Genomic DNA, 21,145 nt, shown 5'->3' with positions numbered 1-21,145 from the left:
CAATGAAAATGTTCACTAGCCTTATAATGGCTACCTGTCAGATATCTATGTTTGGTTCATGTAAATTAGTTAAATAACCCCATACTAAATTGATCTGTATGTGTCTGCTGGGGAGACCTTTTGTAGGATGATCTAGTCTTTGTTACATGATTAGTATAAATGTCTCCATGACTTCACCATTACTACAGAATGTAGTATACGGTCATGTTATTCACACAAGTGGTTTTGAACTTACCACGCATTGTGAATTTTTCTATTATCCAGCTGGGAAAATCCCAAAATAATTTGTGAGAGTTCAAAAATTAAGGATTCAAAATGTAAAAGCCCCCCCCCCCCAACCTTGTACTAGATAAACAATTAGAAGTTAAATGGATTTAAAAGCCTTTATTTTGCAATCCAAAATACAGTTTGATCTAAGAGGACCCGCCTGTTGCATTGTGATCTGGTTTGGGATTATACACAATAGACACTTCTATGGCACGCCTTTAGTAAATGCCCGTTTTTTGCTGCCCACGTACACTTCACATGTGGCTGCCCAGTAGGGGGCACTGTTTCTTCTTCTCTATATTCCATTGGCGTTTATAGTAGAAGGAGATTAGTTGTACTATTTGGAACTGAACACAGAGCACTGGCAAACTCTGTATGATTCGATACACTTAATGACTCACAGCTCACAAAGCATGCTGGTTGTTTTCATTAAATATTTTTTGCCGAGTCATAGCTACTCTGCAAGATTTAACGGGATTATTTGTGCTTTGAATATACCACTCCTGTAATTTACAAAAGACTGTTTTTCTTTTTCAGCTTTATTTAAGGCCGACTGCCATTATCCACTAGCAACATGCTCAAATTATTTATCAAATTATCTAACGCATTGTATATTGCAGAAATTATGCGTTGTATTTTCCTTCTGTTCTTAACATTAACCACAAAATACAAAGAATGGCAGATGTATAAATAATCAGGGCCCCATGGAACCCATGATAAATAGGACATCATGCTAAGTCAGCCTATAGTGAAGCCAACATCCCTGCACGTAACTGTACAATATGAACAGCAGGAATATATATTTCAATTTAGGAATATAGTATTACGATACAGTGGTATCTTACTTTACCCGACTTACTAATTTTCCTAACAACATCCATATACAAAATACCTGTAGGAATTTTGTATCTATGGTAATACAGCAGTCAGAAAAAAACCTTTCTTTTGCTTTTTTTCTTTCTGTAAAGCGTTGGGTTGTTTGTTCACATTCCCAAAAGCCACGCCCACCCCAGCATTATTTAAGTGATTGGCTAGAAATGCTCCGGGCCTTCAACGTTCGTGACTCTCCGCCATTTTCCGTGAGCAGTGCGGATCACTGACGGCGGAAAAGCGTGAACTCGAGTGTGTACTTTTCCTGTAATATCTGTAGAAATATTTGAGTAAACTTTGCTAAGAAAGAATAAAGAACGCACCTAGATTTACGTCGAGAGGGGCAGATCTGTTTGCAATTATTTATAACTATTTAAATTTTACTCTTTTTTTGTAACAGGAACTGTGTGTTTATGTTCGTGTACAGTTTTTTAGGTATTTAGTTAACGCATTGATTTTTCATTTCAACTTGAAATGTTTGGTTTCGGAACAGTCACTGTATGCATTATGAGGATTTATCGTTACTGCCTTAATTCTTATACAAATTTGTGGTTTCCAGCAGGTTACTCAATGGCTTCGCAGAAATGTCTCGTCCAAGGTAATCGCAGTTTACCTACATCTAATATACCAGGCTCTTAAAAAGTGTGTGGCAGCAAAAAGTGTAAAGCTATTGCATATTCATTTCATCAAAGTTCATGAGGGTTAAGATTGGTTTCGTTATTTTATCTAGTAATGAATAATTGTTATGTCAAGTGCCAAACATTTCTTCCAAAATGAACTGAAATACCATGTTAAGTTGTTTTAGTAACTGGTTTTTATTACCTTTAGGTACATTAGAAAACTGCGAAAATTACAGATTAAATATAGATGATTTTTCAGATAGGAACTTCAGATTAGACAGCAGGCTGACAGCTATGACATTCATTGCCAGCATGTTCGTACCTGCCACTGAGGACACCGAGTTCATGTCCTCAGTGTTTTTTTATGCGACTCCAATAGCCAATCTTAGGACACCTAACAGTTTAACTTCGCTATTTTAAAAATCTTGGGTAAGGCCCTGATTGCCAATGTTTTCGCTGACTCATTGTGATCGTGTAAAATTGCCTACTTATTTAACCTAACTTTTAAAAAATAATTAACAGGGTTGCCAACGCCCATGCATCCTACTCACGCTTTCAGACTCTTGCTCGCGCAAGAAATCTTACAACAAATCTATATTGTTCCATTATGAGCCTAAAATTATCTACATCAAAAGCCCCTGAGCTGGAGCCAATCTGGATTGTTTTGATTTTGTTCGATCCTGTAAATTGTATATTTGCTTACTTACTCTTTTACGTTTTAACATTTGTGTAAAGCTGCAGGCAAATAATGTATGCATCGTTTTTCTAATTTCGATATAATAAAGGGAGAAAACAAATGATAAAGCCTGTGGTCAATCAAAATGGCATTAAAATATGATTGTTTAATAATCGTTGCCCTTTGTGCCATTATTTCCTCTGAATCACTCCTCCTGTTCTAAACCAATAGGATCCCCAGCTCCGGGTCCAGTGACCAATTCCCAAATCCGCATATACAGTATGAGGTTCTGCCCCTTTGCTGAAAGGACGCGTTTGGTGCTCAATGCCAAGGGTATCAAGTGAGTTTTGATTTAATCACAACCGCTGCTATAACAATTTCTGTTACATTTCAAAGGTGACAATGAACACCATCACACTCTCATTTTCAGCTATGAAGTCATTAACATCCATCTGAAGAACAAGCCTAGTTGGTTCTTTGACAAAAATCCAGCAGGTACCGTTCCAGTTTTGGAAACTGTGCAAGGTCAGCTGATCTGTGAATCACCGATCACGTGTGAGTACCTGGATGAAATGTTTCAGGACAAGAAGCTCTTTCCAGCTGACCCATTTAAGAAGGCCCAGCAGAAGATGCTGCTTGAGGAGTTCTCCAAGGTAGTAACTCACCTGTAGCTCAACATATGTGTCAAAACCATGTTTCATTCACTGGACATTAGCCTCCCATTTTTCATATTCCCTGGACGGGGATATATGTGGCTTTGGCACCAGTCCACCACTGCTGCCACAGACATTTTCTCAACACGATAACTCAAAAAGTCAAACTCATTGTAAAAAAAACATATATTTTTTTGGGGGGGGGCGGGGGGTGATGATCTAGAACTGATCAAATTTTGAGACAATCACAAATTTGAAGTAATGCTACATTGTGACAGCACATGGAAGGGTGACTACAGATGACATTTAACTTCATGAATGTGATGTCAAAAATTAATTAATGGATCTTATTACTTCATTATTACTTCACCATTGTATGGGTGAAGATCTGCACCTGATTTCATTTTGGCTAATTTTTCACTGCACCAGGTACTATACTTTTGCACACAATGCGACACCTCAGGATGCCAGTTGGTGACCCCCCCCCCCCCCCCACACACACACACACACACACACCAGGTCCAGTCCCACCCTCCAGAAATGGTCATCTATCTGCTGCAGCAAGGTGTTACGTGGGCATCCCCTTGGCCTGGTCCAGCCGCTACGGTCCCCAGCATTTCAGGACAACATTCTGTAACTTTAGTAGCTCCTGTGTCACTTTCACCACACAACAGGAACTGTGATCTTTATGCTAGATTAGCACGGGAGACACAAAATGTTCATAGGTTAAACTTCCATACGAAACTGCGGTACCTGGTGCAGTGGAAAAGCTTGCTCTGAGACGATTTACCCCAAAACTTAAGCGGCAGTAACTATTTCACAGGTGTGTCTGCAAAGTTTGAAAAAAATACTGTGTAGACTAACATCTGGAAATTTAGAGACAAATTGCACCAAAATTGGAGCAAGAAAGCGAAGGGTGACTGCAGAAAATGCTTGACTTTTTGAAAAGGATATAACTCTATTTGATCTTTGGATCTTATTATCATTTCACAAAAACATTATATGGATGAAAATCTATACTTCATGCCCCTGAGACAAATCACCCCTAAACTGAAGTAGCTGTGCTAGGGGGTGGTAGAGGATGGAATGGGAGGCTGTAGCAGCCATCTTGTGAGAACAGTATTCCGTGTATGTTTTCTGAATTCTTAAGAACATAGTACAGGTTAGTGGTTCTCAGATTCTGTTGGGCAAACTGATTTTCTAAATATTCTAAAACAAAGCTTATATATTTTAATTAAACGTGGATTTTTGTTTGCCGAAATTTATTGCGTGCTGCCCTCCCCCTGGTGCCAGGCTGGCAAAATTTATCATGGGGGAATTTAATTGCGTCAGTTAGCTCTAGGTCAGCACATGAAAAAACACCTGCAGGTCTGGTGAACGTGATTGCAAATCTATTGACATTCTCAGTTGATCCAAATAGTAATTCAAGAAATTATGTAAGTTGGGTGATGTGGGAGGAGAAAAGATTTGATGGGGGGGGAGGGGGGCTGTATGGGGAATAAATTTTGTTGTTCTGACAGCATCTTCTTCTAGTTCCTTTTGTCTCTCTTCTACCACCCATATCAAACAGTTCATTGAATGCTGGTTGTTGGTTCTGCTGTAATTTTTGGTCTGTGACTCTCCAGAGTGGGAGCGACCGATCGCATGGACCATCTGAGATTTCACAATAATCTGTTCCATTCTACTTCAGGTTGTTCCATTTTTTTATAAAATCCCTATTGGGAAGAGCAAGGGTGAGGACACGTCTGCCGAGGAAGAAGAACTGAAAGGAAAATTCGTCAAACTCAATGAGGTTTGTGATGACCTGGTATTGCGTTCTTGAGGTATCTATTGCTGTAATGCAGTGTAGTGTTGGATTTCGTCATTCCTTCAAAACAAATGTTGGGGTAATTTCTGCATGCGGATTTTACTTGTCTGAGTTTCCTGCTGCATTACTACCGGATTCATGTGTGCATGTATGTCTGCTTTCCAGGTTCTAGTTGGCAGGAAGACAAAGTTTTTTGGAGGAGATTCTGTGACTATGATCGATTACTTGATGTGGCCTTGGTTTGAGAGGGTCGATGGCTATGGAGTGACACAGTAAGTATGGCTTGTTGCCCATAACATCTAAGATCCTATGTGTTCTGCATGACTTTGTGATGATCATACTACGGTCTTTAAAATGTGATCTACTAGAACGGCTGTGGAGCATAAATGTTTCACTGTTTCTCCAGCCTCTTGGATACAACCCCTCTACTGAAGGAGTGGATGAAGCGAATGGTTGAGGATTCCACTGTCAAGGCAACCATGTTTGATGGCAAGACCCACAAAGCTTTCCTCAAGAGCTTCTTTGATGGCAACCCCAACTTTGACTTTGGCCTGTAGAGATTTTTCTTGCCTGTTCTTGTCTTTGAGTTATGGCTTTCTGTTTTTTTAATCAATCAGGTATATTCTCTATCAAGTAACATTCCATATCTGTTATGGTGATTGTGATTGTAATAGACCAAGTTGTTGTTGGGATGGTTTGCATGACGATAAAGTGATTTTTTTCTAAATGTTTTATTTGATACTGAAATTTCTACTGTTGGGCCTCCTGTTTCCTTTTCATAGTGTGTGGGTTACTTTATGCCTCGCTTCTTCATTGCACTAGCAAAATAATACATATTTGGTTGGTTTGCAAGTCCCATTCTCGCCAGTGTGGGGAAGCAATAAAAAAGGCCAATAGGATGTTGGGGTATATCTCCAGGTGTGTGGAGTTTAAGTCAAGGGAGGTAATGCTAAGATTATACAATTCCTTGGTGAGACCTCACCTAGAATATTGTGTGCAGGTTTGGTCACCATATCTTAAAAAGGACATTGTTGCCTTAGAAAAGGTGCAGCGTAGGGCCACAAAAATTATTCCTGGTCTTAGAGGAATGTCATACGAGGAACGGTTACTTGAGCTAAATCTGTTCAGTCTCAAGCAAAGGAGACTGAGGGGGGAAGATTCTAACAGGTTTGGATGCTGATCAACCAAATAGTTACTTCAGCATTAGTTTAAATACATGAACTCGTGGCCATAAATGGAAATTAGCGGGAGAACATTTCAAGCTGGATTTAAGGAAGCACTTCTTTACACAGCGCGTAGTCAGAGTATGGAATAGCCTTCCTGATAATGTAGTGCAAGCTGAATCCTTGGGTTCCTTTAAATCAGAGCTAGATAAGATTTTAACAACTCTGAGCTATTAGTTTAGTTCTCCCCAAGCGAGCTTGATGGGCCGAATGGCCTCCTCTCGTTTGTATAGTTCTTATGTTGTTAAGTGAAATTCAACCAACCCCTTAGTAATCATAGATGCACTGCTGACAACATCCACAAGATGTCGCTACTGATTTGTAGAAATGTGACATCAGTCTAACTTGGGTAAACAAAGGTGGACAGTCTCCTTCTGCCAAATGGGTGTTTCCCAGTTGGCTCAGCCTCAGACATCAGACACTTTTTAATCATTACCAATTACCATCAATAATTACAATGTCTGAACAATGGAAATTTTCAGATAATGGCTTCCTGTCAGATATCTATGGCTTCTCCCTGTGAAAAGTCAATAATCCAATATTATTGTTCTGTATGTGTGTGCATCAAAGAAACCCTTTGCAGGATGATCTACTCTTGGTTACATGATTAGTATGGATGCATCAGTGATTTTTAATAAATAATGTGATATGATTGTGCAATGGGGATTATTGGAAGTAACCTAGCATATTAAAATGTTCTAGTGTGCTTTAAAATGTCCTTTGAATCCTACGCTTGTGGAAAGTCCATAATACTTCACAATATTTAATGGTTTAAAATTACCGCCCCCAACCCTGTACTGAATAGAGTCGAAAAAGGGATGGATTTAGAAGCCTTTGTATTAAAATTCAAAATATAGTTTCTATAATAAAATGAATGAATCTCTGTGTTTTATTTTTTTAAAAATACAAGTGTAAAAACACATTTCCAAAAATTATTTTCTACCCGATGGTAAAACATGTAACAGTTCAAATATTAAAACGAAAGTTAAAACACAAAGATGACATTTTCACCAGCGCCTTCACTTGCTGGTGTGTCCTGTTACTCCAGATGCAACTCCGGTATAATTTAAATATATTAACCGACTGGCAGGCAGGCAGGCAGACGTGTAAATAGGCCAAACTGCCCCCGTGTCCCAGGCGTCTGGGTGTAGTGAGCACCGGAGGGACCTTACGGGCTCTTCAGTCGAGTCGATGAGCGAAGGGCGTATTACTTTCGCTTCGTAATTTCCTTCCTTTTGTGAAACCCGCCTCTACAACGGCCCTGCAAAGGCACGTCTATCAGAGTTCCTGCAGCAAACCACAGGAGAACGGAGTGTGCTCCCTCTGGAGAAGCATCCAGCTAACAGAGCTGCAGTACAGAGTTCTCTGCTTTTACACGGATATTCAGAACGCATTATTCTACCAGCACAACACAGCAGAACCATATCTTAGGCCCTGAACTGGACTGGCAGCCTCGAACTTACACTGCTTAGTACAGGTTTCAGGTTCCCCATCGTCCTTCATAAACAGCAGATGGAAGAGTAACATACAAAATCTCTTACCAGTAATACAATTTAAATACCATTCTGTGGTATGATACATTATCAACACCATATTGAAATTGTTTCAGTGCTATGAAGCAATTCAGTGCTGCGTTAGAAATGAACATTCAAATTACAAAAAAAAAAAAAAAAAAAAAAAAAAACTATGTGTTTTCGGCCCAGGACATGTTCCACACTGATGAAGGGTAGCAACAAATGCAAAATCAGAGCAAAAAAAGTACAGAGGAACCTGGTTGGCTCCTGATAAATACGCTACAATGTATAAAACTGAATTTTAGAACCGCAACATTGAGGTTTTTCCGGGTCAATGTCAACCCGCTCGTTCTTGGAGACGCTGACTCTATGCCTGATTGCTTGAGCTGGGGGTTTGCTGCAGGTGAGGAATGGAGAACGGGGGCGTATACTCCTGTATCAACACCGGCGCGTTTTTGAGCATCTCTCGGAAGTGTTCCACCATGCTGGCATACCGCTGCCTCTGGAGAACCAGGGGTCGTAACAGATTGATTGGCTCCACCGTCCGGAAGATGACAGGGAAGGGGAATTCCTGGGGCAGTTTGGGGTTTCCCAGGAGTGCGTGACAGAGCCGCTTCTCCTGCAGGCTGCTTTCCAGAAAGCCGAGCAGGTCCCATACCCGGGCCCCCAGTTTTGCACCCCCCCAGTCGGTCACCCGTCGGTTGAGGAGCAGGTGCAACAGCACCGTCTTTAGGTGGTAGTTCGTCAACGCGCTCATGCCAGTCAAGCCTGTTTGCTTTTTAAGCAGGAAACACACAATTTGAAGGCACTGCAGGTGGCAGGAGTCACCTGGCAAGCGTTTGACTAAATATTTTAGTAGATTTTTCTCATAAATAGCAAAGGAAATGGGCCAGTACATATCAGAGGAGTTGTGGTCCTCAGAAGGAAAGTGGGAGACAAAGTACGCATCGGTGTCTTCCAGCTGGACTACTGGTATAATGTTCAGGACGATTGTTCTCCCTGATGGCCAGCGCACTTTCAGAGCACCGGGGAAGTCCAGGCTGCGAAACATCAGCTCAAAGTCGTATTTGTGGGAGATCCGCCCCCACGCTTTCGTGACGGCGATCTGGAACCACTTCATGACCTTGTCTTTGGCCAGGTAGGACGTGTTCTTGGAGCACAGGAGGTCCCCGGCGGCCTTGCTGACGACGGGCTTCTCGTTTCGGCCATGCAGCAGGCACAGCAGGTCGTCACCCAGGTTGGCTTTGCCGCAGAGGCAGCCGCCTCCGTCCTCGCCGGGTTGCACCACCTGGATCCGGCCGCAACCCTGCATATCCGGGGGGATGTCGCCGTTCCCGGTGCACCACAGCTGGAACGTGAAGCGGTAAGGCTCCGGGGGGGCGAACGGGACGATCAGATCGCACATCAAGGGCTTGCTCACCCTCCATCCCTCGTACATACTCCCCACCCCCACTGGGTCCTCCACCTCCATGTCTGCCTCCCTGTCACAGACACTACGCCAGGCCTCCAGCAGGTCGTCCGAAAAACCCTCCACAAACTCCTGCACTCTCCAGTTCTCGTGGGCAGACATTTTTACGCATCTCTCATAAAAATCCCCAAGCAGCCCTTTGTCTGGAAAGAGACTATTGGTACACGTGGCACCGGTTGGCAAAGCGTCCTCATCCTCGAGACCAGGATCTCGAGCGTGCGGGTCTACGTACTCCTGCTTGCAGAGCTCGATCGTCAGGAAGGCGACCAGAGACAGTGCGCTCCAGAAGTACCAGCTGTAGCTGGTCTCCTCCCTCTGGTCTTCAGCAGCCACCTCCACCTCCAGCAGCAGCTGCTGGGCCTGAAGGAGCTCCTCATGCTCCCTCATGCGAGCCAGCAGCTCGGCATCCTGCTCCAAGATGCTGTTATTGTTACTCGGAAAGAGGAGTGGGTGGTTGAGGATGGCGGCAGCCACCACCACACACATACGGACGAGAGCCCCCTGCATCGTCACTGGGGTATCTGTGAGGATAGAAGATCCAGATATCACCACTGTTCAACAACACCATCTTGAAACATGGACCTTTGTGTGAGTGAGCAAACACACCCTCACCCCACTGACACACCTTTGCTTTCACTTTACCCTGTAATTTGCATTATTCTTTCAAGTGAAATTCATCGTCTTTTATCATACTTGCATATTGCCTCATCATGATTATATTCTCTAACACAGTGTTTCCCAATCCAGTCCTCAGGGACTCCGAGACGTATTTATGCTCCCTCCCAACTCTGTGACACACCCGAACCAAACAATAAAGCAGCCAAGGACACCATGTACCTGGTACAGGTCGGCTGGGAGCCGGAAGGGAGGGAAAATGTGGACTGTCTGGGGGGGAGCGAAAATGTGGACCGGGTTGAGAAAAACAGCTTCAACATATTATGAAAGTAATACGTTTATCTTTAGGTACACGGCTATAATTCAATGCTATTTTTAAGAATGCATGATTGTGTTAAAAAAATACTTAGTTGTAACTCAAGAAGACTACATATAACAGTAGTAGCACAGTCGATAACCTATAGGCCAAGAGTTTCTTCAGGGGCCTGACGAGGAATTCGTGGGGCAAGAGGAGTGACACTGTCCTGCTCCAAGAGGAGCCAGCATAGAGGGGAAACCAGATAACATTCAAGGGTCTGCTGTAGCACAATACATTCCCAAATAAAACTTTGATCCTTCAATACGCTTGTGGAATCAAAAACCATTAACCCCCCCCACAATGAATGGCTCATTCTACCTGATATGGCAATTATGTGCCTAGTTCAATTTTGCTTTCTAACAATAAAATACAACAGATTTAGGTTCACAAAGGAGAGGTCCTCTGAGTTATGCAAGAGTCTGCAAACTTCACATTCACTTTGTTGGTACAGACTTTTTAGAGGAAGGAAGTTCTGTGCAAAACTTGTTCCTGGTGTTTAAGTTGTACTTCAGAACCTGCTGCTGATAAGAAGCAGAAAACTTGATAAGAATGGATGCCAAACAGATACATTTTCCAAAAATAAGTTTGAAGGACTGAGTGGTCGTTAATGGCCATTGCTTTTGCACTGGGCAAAGTAAATCATTCTATAGTGAAACAAGATCAGCACAAAAACAGGCTCTGTTTAAAGTCTTATCTTTGTTTTACAGGACGAGTTCTCGGGATAAATATGTGATATACTCAATCGAGCCAGAGTGAAGGTACTAATGTTTGTTTTAAAGTCAGATTTGTTACACTGTAACACCGTTTGCTCAGGAAAATCTCAGATCTATAGGAAACAACACCGATAACCGCAGTGGATTCTTTCCCATTCAGCGAAATGTTTTCTTTAAATTGGGTACATCGCCTTAAAATAACGTCATATTGTCATACAAAATAATGAAGCACGCGAACAAATTGATATTTGAATGTACGCACGTCACTGTCTCACCCAGGCTGTTCACGGCTCTAAGTCACGTCTTCAATGTTCCCTTTCAACATGGTTATAATTTCTAGAATGTGGACTGTGTACCTTTGTGTTGTACATGCACATCTGTCATTTTTATATAAACCATACGGGCCAAAAATAAACGCGGATATGATACATTTATTTGTTTTTGCGGCGTAGTATGTCGTATATCGCATATCATTCGTATTTTACGCCACCGTGAAAACATAATATTTCAGGTGAAACGAGCTATATATGTTTATTCCGCTTACCAGCAACAGTGGGCACCGCAAACCACACTTCATTAAACCTTGACTTAAGAATAAGCAGGAACTGGTACAACCTAAACATGCCCGTTTAACACTTCCTCATCGCAGCCATATAACTCGTTAAATAAAACTAGACAAATGCGCATTTATTTTTTTACAATAGGAATCGTTGAATACAGACGTAAAAAGGTACAATACTTGTTTCCAGTTGTAACTTAGCGGTGGTTCCTGAGCGGGCGAAACGCATGTGCGACTTCCTGACAGATTCACCATATACTCAATTACCCCAGCTAGTTTCGAGTCACAAAGCAAACGAGAAACAAAGAAATCGGGTTAATAGCTGTATTAGCCCGAGAAAAATAAAATAAAATTATAAGTTTTAAAGTAATCGAGGACAACAATCTCAACATTTTCAGAACCAACCAGCTTCTGTGCGCTGGACGTCGGACTGCTACTATTCAATATTAATATAACGATGAAAATCTAAGGAATAATAAATAAGGAACAACAAAAACATACCGACCTTCTGACAAAACATGCTCATTTTAATCGGAAGACGTCATATGCAAGGCCATGAGATGCAAAGCCGCCTTTCTGCGTCTTCCTCGCCCGTATGTTCGTACAGGGCAGCTTTTACTCATTTCCTGACTGCCCTGACCATGAGAAACATTTTCCCTCTCCTATAAAAAGCCCGGCCGTCACACAAACATCCGCTTTAAAGGGGGGCGCCTCTGCTATAGAGTCTCTTTTATTTGCTTAGATGACCGCCTGCTGATTTTCTTTATCGCCTCATTTCAATTTAGGGGCGATTCAATACTAAACACAAAGGAAGAGATTATGGAAGGTGTGACCGCCTGAAATTAGGCTGTAGGGGTGGAACTGAGCAAGAAGCCTGATTTTCTCGACGCCCAAAACGAAAAAAAAAAATTCGTGTTCCACTATTTGCATCCACATCTGGCAACGGTGACTATAGGAAATGTTTCCATTTAGTTTATTATAATAACGTTTCAGCTTATTGGATATTTATGCATTTTTGTTTCTATCTATCTGAGCATGCAATGGCTTAATTCATGCGCAGTTTGAAGGTGTTCCGCTGTTCTTTCTCTGTATTTGTAGTGATTGGTTGAATGTTATGGCGGGGGTGTACAAAATACGGCTGTCACACTAATACCGATATCCCAGAAGCACTTGCTGGATTTAATCGCGCTTCTCTCATATTGATTTTCTGGAAATAATCATGACATATGTGAGTTTCAACATCAATCTCATGTTCCGCAGAAATACAATCTTGCCTATGAAGACTGCATTTGTTTTATTTAAACCGGGTTTAAATGTCCTAATTATCAGGACAACAACATTTTGCAATGTGAAATATCCATCTAGTTTGTGCAATCCGAATATTCAATTACCCAGTCATAGTTGCATTTTATTCCCGGTAGTGGTAGGCTTAACAGAATCAAAAGTTTATATGATTATATTCGCACCAATAACCCTCACGACTGCACCAATTCGATTAGTCAAGTAATGAGGAAAAGGAAAGCTGAAAAACGCCCAGACCAACACGAGAGGCGCTGTCAGCCAAAGGTTGGCCTGCTTCAAAGCTATTTAGAATATGTGGGAAGTTTCTTGTGACAGGTGTCTGGAAGGTTTCAGCAACCGATCCAAGCCTTGCGTAGGTATTAGTCACCCAGAGGAGAACTGCTTTAGTCGCTTCGATCAGCATTATTAGTGTATATTATCAAGAAGTGTAGATATTCGTTTGATTAAAAATCGATGATTGCGACGGTTACCGCGATTTCTTAAATAAGACTTTAATTTTTAATGTCGATGTTTTATGTTTAATTTGTGGAATTATATTTTAAAAGTTATATTTTGAGAGCAAAGTAAAATTAAGAACAAAGATAGTATACCATTAAAATAAAATAAGCCTAATTTTTCAGACAAAAATCTAGCCTAATAATCGTAACATAATATTTGAAAGTGAATTATGGACCGTTTAAAACTGGTGTTGCAATATTTTCAATCAAACTCCGAATCGATTTCAAACGGGATTTGTGTTATACTGGCTCTGATTAGCGTGAAGCTGTACACCAGTTTCGACTTTAACTGTCCTTGTATTCCCCAATACAACAAGCTATACGCATTAGGGGTGATGTTTGTGCCTCCAGTAATACTCTTTTTCTTGGGGGTGATTATAAACCGGCACACCGGGGTGATGATGGAGGAATGGGTAAGACCAATTGGGAAGAGAACGAAAAATCCAGCTGTTGTCAAGTAAGTTTCCGTTTTGCTGTTTTATTCACTTGGTGGTATTGGAATAAATCGGTAGGTTTGTTAATTATGCTTAGTGTATTTGTGTGTGTGTATAATAGGCACGATGCTTAAATCGCATACATAGTGTTAACTGCTGTCATGTCTATTACGTTTAGCTTTGTTAATTTGCTCAAAATGCAGTCCTAATGCTTATAATGCTCTTTGGGTTGCTGGTAAGGTTGAAAACAAAAAAAGGCATGTTGAAGTGAACCTTTCCAGTTTGTTTACAGCTAGTTTCGAGTTTGCGTTACAAAAGCGTCATTTTAATGTGTCAAAGATAATGCGCTTTGAGTCGCAGCTGGCAAACCAACAAACACCCGGAATAGGGACACTTCCGTTCTTATTCAAGATCAAATATAAAATGTTCCCTTTCTAACCAATCTACGTTTAAACTTTTGACATGGAAAAATCAATGGAAGCATGTCAAGCTGTAAATAAAAGGTACAATGAAGAGTATCACATAAAATGTTGAATCTTAGAATATTAAGATTCAAATATCTTAATATCTCAACGCAATATCTATGGTATATACAAGGAATTATTGTCTATGAGGCCAATTAAAACAGTGCTCAATTAGTAATGAATAATAAAGAATGTGACGTCTGCAGGCTGTCTTAGGTAGGAGTTCTGCAGTTAGGTCTCCTTATAATTTTATCAAAAGCAAATCAGCTAATGCAGTTACAATAATTAATGGTGCTCATGAAATTCACGTCCTGTCCTCTGGTAAACAGTTGTGGTTTGTGTGTCGGCACTGCCTGAGTGAATTTCCGAGCGTTATCTGGGGGTGCGCACTGACGTTTAAGGCCGCGTTTCCGTTTCAGGTATCTGTGCTCAGCGATGATGCAGAGATCCCTGCTAGCGCCTATGGTCTGGGTGCTGGTCACACTGCTGGATGGAAAGTGCTTCATTTGCGCCTTTAGCATGAGTGTGGACCCCCGGCATTTCACAGGGATACCCAACAACACCGGCATGGACCTTGTCCGGCTGATGGCCAAGGTGCCGTGCAAAGAGGACGCGGTGTTTCATAACAGCACCTTCCGGAAGGCCGTCACTCGCTATGTGCGCTGCTACTCACAGGTCAGCGTTCGTCTATATTCCGATTCAGGGAGGGACCTGAAAACTTGTTCTCTTGGTGTAAGAGGAGCATTCAGAATTTAATGCTCTGATTTATAGCCATCTTTCCACTTATTTTGTTAAACGGCTATGAAAACTAATTGCATTTACTTTTGGCTTTTAACTTGTGGGGGAGGGGCATGGTGCCACAGTGCTTAACACTGTTGTCTCACACCCCCGGAACCTGGGACCTCGGGGTGTGAGGAGTTTAATGTTCTCCCCATGTCATTCGGGAGATTCCTCTGGGTGCTGCAGTTACCCCCCCCCCCCCACATTATCAGCTTAATTGGAGTTGCCAAATTGCACATAGTTGTGTATGTGTGAGCGACTGGTGTGTGAGCGACTGGTGTGTGAGCGACTGGTGTGTGAGTGACTGGTGTGTGAGCGACTGGTGTGTGAGTGTGCCCTGTGATGGGTTGGCACCCCATCCTGGGCTGTTCCCTACCTTGTGCCTATAGCCTCTGGAACCCTGGGTGGGCTGTGGATCCCCTGTGACCCTGAAAGGGATAAGCAGTTACAGAAAATGGATGGATGGATGGATGGATGGATGGATAGCAAACATGATCAAAATGAGGCCAATCGCATATTGCAAAGCTGAGGTCAAGGAGTCAACAAGGCATCAGTGCAGCTAGGCTGAGCTTCCAGTGAAAGCCCAGGTATGAATGTAAGCAGTATGGAAGCAGGAGGTACACAGCAACTTCCAACAAACCAAGAACCTAATTAATCTGATTGACTGTATAAATATTATGTATTGAAATAATTGTGCAGTTTTCCATTATAAATGTAATTATGACAATATTAAGGCTGCCCTTCAGTGCCGCTTTGCACTTTTTAGTTGCCTGGTTTCCCTGTACAGGCCATCGGCTGGTCCATCTTGCTGTTCCTTATTCTCCTGGGAGCCATTAGCCGAGTCGTGAAGCCCTGCTTCGATCACGCCACATTCCTGCAAACGCGCTACTGGAGCAACTACCTAGACATCGAGCAGAAGCTCTTTGACGAGACCTGCGTCCTGCACGCGCGGGAATTCGCCCGCAAGTGTGTCCATCAGTTCTTCCAGAGCATGCAGGAGGACATGCAGCTGCGGCTTCAGCTGCCCCCCCCTCACTGCCACCCCAGTCACCGGGATGAGGAGTGTGAGGATGAGGACCATCTCCACGGAATCACCAGAGACGAACAGGTGGACCGCGTGCTCCATACCTGGTACTCTTGCAGACCTGAGTTGGATGTGACGAAGACTGCACATCAGCCCAAAGTGTGCATCACTTGGGAAGACCACAACGGCCGGACGCTGTTCTCAGATGTTTAATTCCTGCCATGAAATCCTGGAAGGTGGATCCTGAGAGACCAGATGCAGTTTAAGGCCCTGAGGGTTGTATGTCTTTGTACCGTCATCTCCTGTGATCATTGTATCCTTATCATGGCTGGTATAGAATGCTTGTCATTTGTACCTGTGTTCACTGTGATTTCTATGAAGGAAAATGACACTTTTAATAAATCTTTTGAAAAGAAAAATAAGATGAACAATTGCCCTATAAAACAGCTATAGCAGTGTGTGTGGGGGGGGGGGGGTCATGTGTATATTACATTATGGGGACCAAATGTCCCTACAATGTGAAAAAAACTGTAATTTTGACATGGGGACCATTTTTTTGGTCCCCGCAAGGGGAACCTCAATTTTATAAATAAAAAACCATACTTGCAATCATCCATCCATTCTCAGAAACTACATACCCTACTCAGGTTTGCTAGGGAGGCAGAGCTTACAGGCACATGGAAGGGAACAACCCAGAATGGGGCATCAGCCCATCATAGGACACACTCACACATCAGTCACTCACACATGTTAACTCCAATTAGCCTCAGCATGTTTTTGGACTGTGGGGGGAAACCAGAGTAAACTCCACACCAACATGGGGAGATCATGCAACTCCACAAACATGGAGCCATGGCAGACTCGAACCCAGGTCTCAGGTTAAATCTTCTGGGCCATCTAACAAAATATCACTTTGGACCCCTCTGTCCAGTTTTTTGTATTCAAGGGCTCCTGTCAGGTGCTGGACCCCTGCATCTGCCCTGGTTTCCATACCCCTCCAATGCCCCTGTATAGGCAGAAGCGGTTGTTTTGTACCACCCCCCAGCCCAATGAAAGCCTACTCCCCCCTCTACATCCACCTCTGATTTTTGTTTACATGTGGACATCCTCAGATATTTGAATGTGATTAACTTGACCCGAGACTATTTGAATGCGCTGGCTTTGTCATTGCCGGCTTTTGCATACTTAGCCTCGGATCCCATTGCTGAGCAATAGCTCTAGGATGTATGTAGATGCTCACCGACCCCTAATTCAGTCGTCCCAGGAACCTCATCGGCAAACACACACACCTCCATCAAGTAACCCTATGTCTAATAGCTTATTGTCGAATAGTTTATTGTCGAATAGCTTATTGTTGAATAACTTATTGCAGAATAATTTATTGTTGAATAGTTTATTGTGCTATCAATCACTCATATCCCCATATCAGTAGATTGATGTACACAATATATTTGATATGTCGCATATGTGCACTATGATAAATGTTGTGCAGAGTAAATGAATTGTATTATTATAAAAGCACTTTTGGGCTGACTAGTGCTTATTGACTTTGAACGTGCCAACTGGGTGATGGGCTGGTGCTTGCGGTTTGACTTCTGGCCTAGAGGATGCTACCTCAGCGTGACGAGCGTGCCGAGAGACGGGGCCGCCCGTCAAGCAGACAAACGTGCTTTACCATCAGATTTGGTTTCTGCGGGTCACTTCAGCACCAAAGTCATCTGACGCGCACCTTCTCATGAATCAGCTGCATGCTTGCGTGTCCCAGCAATTAGTCCAGTGATGTACTTAAATACACCTGACTATAAAGTGATAATATATGCACTGATTTTAATAATACTAAGACTACTGAACAGCATGATGAAATGTATTTTTGGATTTAACTGTGTTTATGATTTACGTATATAATTTCTGGATAGTTAACAGTCGTAACATAATTTGCTGTCACTATTTTTTCATGGCTTGGTTTTAACAGAATGCCTTTTGAAAAATACTTTCAAGGAATTTAGAAGTATTTTTTTAAGTACCATTCACCCTTTTACCCAGTTTGACTACTAAAAACAGTCGTCACTAATAACTGCAAACTAATGGTAGAAAGGGCAGGACAGGCAACTCGTCTATGATTATGAATAATGCCACTGAAAGACGCGAATCTCTATCTTCAGCCGCATCTTTGCGAACTCACGCCATTACGCGGAGGAGGGGTTTCGACCCACCCTGTTTAGCTCCTTCAAAGGGAGGGCTTATCGCCGGCAGAAGCGTGCGTCGCTAACCTACACTGTCACTGACAGGTATGCTTTGGAAATACATACTACCGCGATGCAATGTGCCGTATGCTTTTCTGAACTATTTTTCTGAATCTTTGCACTGAAGTATCCCAGGTTTAAAACTACTATTAATGGATCTTGTCTAAGGGAATGAAAAAATAACAGAACTGCATCACTAATATATTGTGGTTACATATATGTGTATTAAAACGCTTTACATATTCCCATAAAAATTACTAGTGCTTATATTTAATCGACTGTTAGTGGTCTTGTTAATTTTCTAATCGTTTCAACAACTTTGCTTCTGTTCCTGGAGGAACAACAAATCAATTCAAGATGGATAAATTTCGTATGATGTTCCAGTTTCTGCAGTCTAACCAGGAATCTTTCATGAACGGCATCTGTGGGATAATGGCTCTTGCAAGCGCGCAGTTATATTCCGCATTTGAGTTTAATTGCCCATGTTTGCCAGAGTATAACTATGCGTACGGCATCGGGATCTTGATTGTTCCGCCCATATGGTTCTTTCTGCTTGGATTTGTGCTGAATAATAACGTGTCTATGCTGGCAGAGGAGTGGAGACGCCCGACGGGGCAGCGCCGAAAGGACCCGGCGGTGCTGCGCTACATGTTTTGCTCCATCACGCAGAGATCACTGATCGCCCCCGTGGTCTGGATCTCCGTAACCCTGATGGACGGGAAGAGTTTCCTGTGTGCCTTCAGCGTTAATCTGGACCTGCGTCTGTTCGGTAACGGCAGCACTCCCGATCTGGCCAAAGCAGACCTGGTCAGACTGCTTGCAAAGATACCCTGCAAGGACGTCTTTGACGGAGAGCAGGTGGTATCTAGGGAAGCTGCGTCGAGGTACCTACGCTGTATATCACAGGTACAAGAACGACAACAAAACATTTTTTTATACCTTTTTGTGAATTAATTGCATTGATAAATAGAGTTATGACCAGGGGTGTAGTTAGAGGAGAATAGATAGGGGGGCCAATGGCAAATATAAAAAGTTATTCATGACGTCATCAATAAACATTTATTTTGCGGGCTATAAAACATTTAAGGAGGATAAAGCCCCCCCTAAACAGGCCTAACGACACCCCTGGTTATGATATATTATTTAATGAAATTTAAGTTGTGTAAACGTATAGGGTTAATATATGGTCAAGGACCATCCTATAGTTTGATCCTCTGCATTGTGAAATTCTCTGTTCTGTATCTGAAAGAGTCGTTATCTTTCATGCTCAGATACTGCTTTCATGAGGCGCCTGTTGTTTGTTCAGTTCTAAGGCTTTGCGAGGCTTTCAGCTGCATGTCTGTGATGTACTCCACCTGACAGGCTTGCGGCTGGACGTTTTTGTTGCTGACAACACTGGTGGCCTTCATGGTGCGGGCAATCCGGCCGTGTTTCACCCAGGCCGTTTTCCTGAAGACCAAGTACTGGTCCCACTATGTCGACATCGAGCGCAAGATGTTCGAGGAAACCTGCACGGAGCACGCCAAGAGCTTCGCCCGGATCTGCATCCAGCGCTACTTCGAGAGCGTCGGCGGCGAGATCCAGGACTTCCACGGGCAGCATTTCCACAGAAAGGACAAGAGCGAGGATGAGGGGGAAAAAACGAAGGGCGACGAGGACAAACTTCTGGGGATACGAGCCCAGGACGATATGAACAAAGTGCTCTGGAACTGGCACACCTGCAAACCACCGCTCAATATTAAGAAAGAGGACTTTAGCTCCAATGGGACTATCAACATCAATGGCTTCTCAAATAACCTACAAAAGTCAGACCCACCAAAAAAGGAGTGGGCGGTCTACTACAGTAAAGTTTGACAGATCTGTGTTTACAAGCAGAACTAAGGATCCATAGCACCCTTAGATTCATTATGCACAACCTCAGCTGCAAGTTCGTGGGAATTCTGTTCCTTCACACGATTCCAATCTTAGATGCACACTTAATGATTTTGTCCTAGATCTGGCACTGAACTTTGAGCTGCTAGGAAACATCAGCCACAATCTTGATTGAAAGTTAGAAGCAGTGAGAAAGCCTTCACATACTAAGCGGACCACACCATCCATGACAGACATCAAAGCAGCTCTGCTTGCCCATAAACTCCTATCAGGCTTCACACCCCCCATTCAGTTACGCAGTCACACACATGCATGCTCACAAGTGCTCTTTCACTGTCCATGGAGTTCTGTCGCTCTTCGCGTCACCAGAGGAAACCTCGACTGTCATTTGTCTTGCATGACTTACCGTTAAAAGGGACCTTGGCATTAGAAAGCTGAACCAGTTGCATCGGCGTTTCGAAAAATGGTTTGCAAAAATCTGATGGATGTTGAAACAGACGAGGTATTTTCTTTGTTTAACTGAAAGGATGTGGTTCTGAATGATTTCTTCTTGGAAAATGGCAAACATATTTGTCATTCCGAAAAATCCTTCCAAAATGTATATGTCACAAAATAATGTACAGGACTGGATCCTTTTTTTACTTGCAAGTGGACCACAACAGAGCATATTATGACTGTGATTGACACAGAGGAGTCCTGTCATCATGGTTTAATAGAATATATGTTTAACAGTGATTGATATGAACAAGGTTAAGTGCCTAAAGATCCAAAGAATTATTGGATTTAACCTTGATTTTCTAACAAAGAAATTTTTAATTACAGGCAGCAGCTTAGGGCCCCCGAATTACTTGCATTGTTAAGGAAGTGAACTGATAATCAGTTATGTTTGTGGGGGGCAGGGGGGGGCTAATAAAGCTTTGCCTAGGGCCCCTGAAAAGGTAGAGCGGGCCCCACGGACAGCAGTAACTGACATACATCGGAAATCAATGAAACAAGCATCTTTTCAACCTGAAAAACACCAGCCTACAGTTAAAGTTTCAATATTTATTTGTTACATACACAAACATACACTGTACATGTGTGTAGTGAAATGCTTTTTCCACTGGAAAAGGGAAACACGTAATGCAAAGAAAACTAAGATTAAAATAGTAAAAACAACAACAAAAATAAATCCGTAAGACAAAAT

At 42.5% G+C, this 21,145-nt stretch overlaps 4 protein-coding genes across 6 annotated transcripts; 3 read left to right on the top strand and 1 right to left on the bottom strand.

The window, feature by feature from the left end:
• Window positions 1-1,282: 1,282 nt before the first annotated feature.
• Window positions 1,283-6,999, top strand: LOC125738476 (glutathione S-transferase omega-1-like). Of its 2 annotated transcripts, none has more exons than XM_049007429.1 (7): window positions 1,283-1,389; window positions 1,700-1,735; window positions 2,665-2,773; window positions 2,864-3,086; window positions 4,777-4,878; window positions 5,059-5,165; window positions 5,300-6,999. In XM_049007429.1, the coding sequence occupies exons 2-7, from the start codon at window positions 1,708-1,710 to the stop codon at window positions 5,448-5,450; spliced, it is 720 nt and encodes a 239-aa protein (XP_048863386.1). In that variant the 5' UTR covers window positions 1,283-1,389; window positions 1,700-1,707; the 3' UTR covers window positions 5,451-6,999. The 2 variants fall into 2 exon arrangements, with proteins under 2 accessions (XP_048863386.1, XP_048863387.1); XM_049007430.1 differs by having other exon boundaries at window positions 1,295-1,389; window positions 1,697-1,735.
• On the bottom strand, window positions 6,987-12,061 carry LOC125738474 (inositol 1,4,5-trisphosphate receptor interacting protein). Of its 2 annotated transcripts, XM_049007426.1 has the most exons (3): window positions 11,329-11,835; window positions 9,936-9,983; window positions 6,987-9,619 (listed from the first exon to the last, which is right to left on the bottom strand). In XM_049007426.1, exons 1-3 carry the CDS (start codon window positions 11,405-11,407, stop codon window positions 7,998-8,000), a joined length of 1,749 nt encoding a protein of 582 aa, XP_048863383.1. In that variant the 5' UTR covers window positions 11,408-11,835; the 3' UTR covers window positions 6,987-7,997. The 2 variants fall into 2 exon arrangements, with proteins under 2 accessions (XP_048863383.1, XP_048863384.1); XM_049007427.1 differs by lacking the exons at window positions 9,936-9,983; window positions 11,329-11,835 and adding an exon at window positions 11,849-12,061.
• A 342-nt stretch (window positions 12,062-12,403) lies between these two features.
• calhm3 (calcium homeostasis modulator 3) lies at window positions 12,404-17,142 on the top strand. Its single transcript, XM_049007428.1, has 3 exons — window positions 12,404-13,599; window positions 14,460-14,715; window positions 15,608-17,142. Exons 1-3 carry the CDS (start codon window positions 13,313-13,315, stop codon window positions 16,055-16,057), a joined length of 993 nt encoding a protein of 330 aa, XP_048863385.1. The 5' UTR covers window positions 12,404-13,312; the 3' UTR covers window positions 16,058-17,142.
• Window positions 17,143-18,161: 1,019 nt separating this feature from the next.
• Window positions 18,162-19,941, top strand: LOC125738605 (calcium homeostasis modulator protein 1-like). Its single transcript, XM_049007763.1, has 2 exons — window positions 18,162-18,993; window positions 19,450-19,941. Exons 1-2 carry the CDS (start codon window positions 18,445-18,447, stop codon window positions 19,939-19,941), a joined length of 1,041 nt encoding a protein of 346 aa, XP_048863720.1. The 5' UTR covers window positions 18,162-18,444.
• Window positions 19,942-21,145: the final 1,204 nt, after the last annotated feature.

Source organism: Brienomyrus brachyistius, chromosome 3 (assembly GCF_023856365.1).
Source record: "Brienomyrus brachyistius isolate T26 chromosome 3, BBRACH_0.4, whole genome shotgun sequence".
NCBI lineage: Eukaryota > Metazoa > Chordata > Actinopteri > Osteoglossiformes > Mormyridae > Brienomyrus > Brienomyrus brachyistius.
Note: the sequence above shows the minus strand (reverse complement) of the source record. Positions and strands in the feature narration are given on the sequence as shown.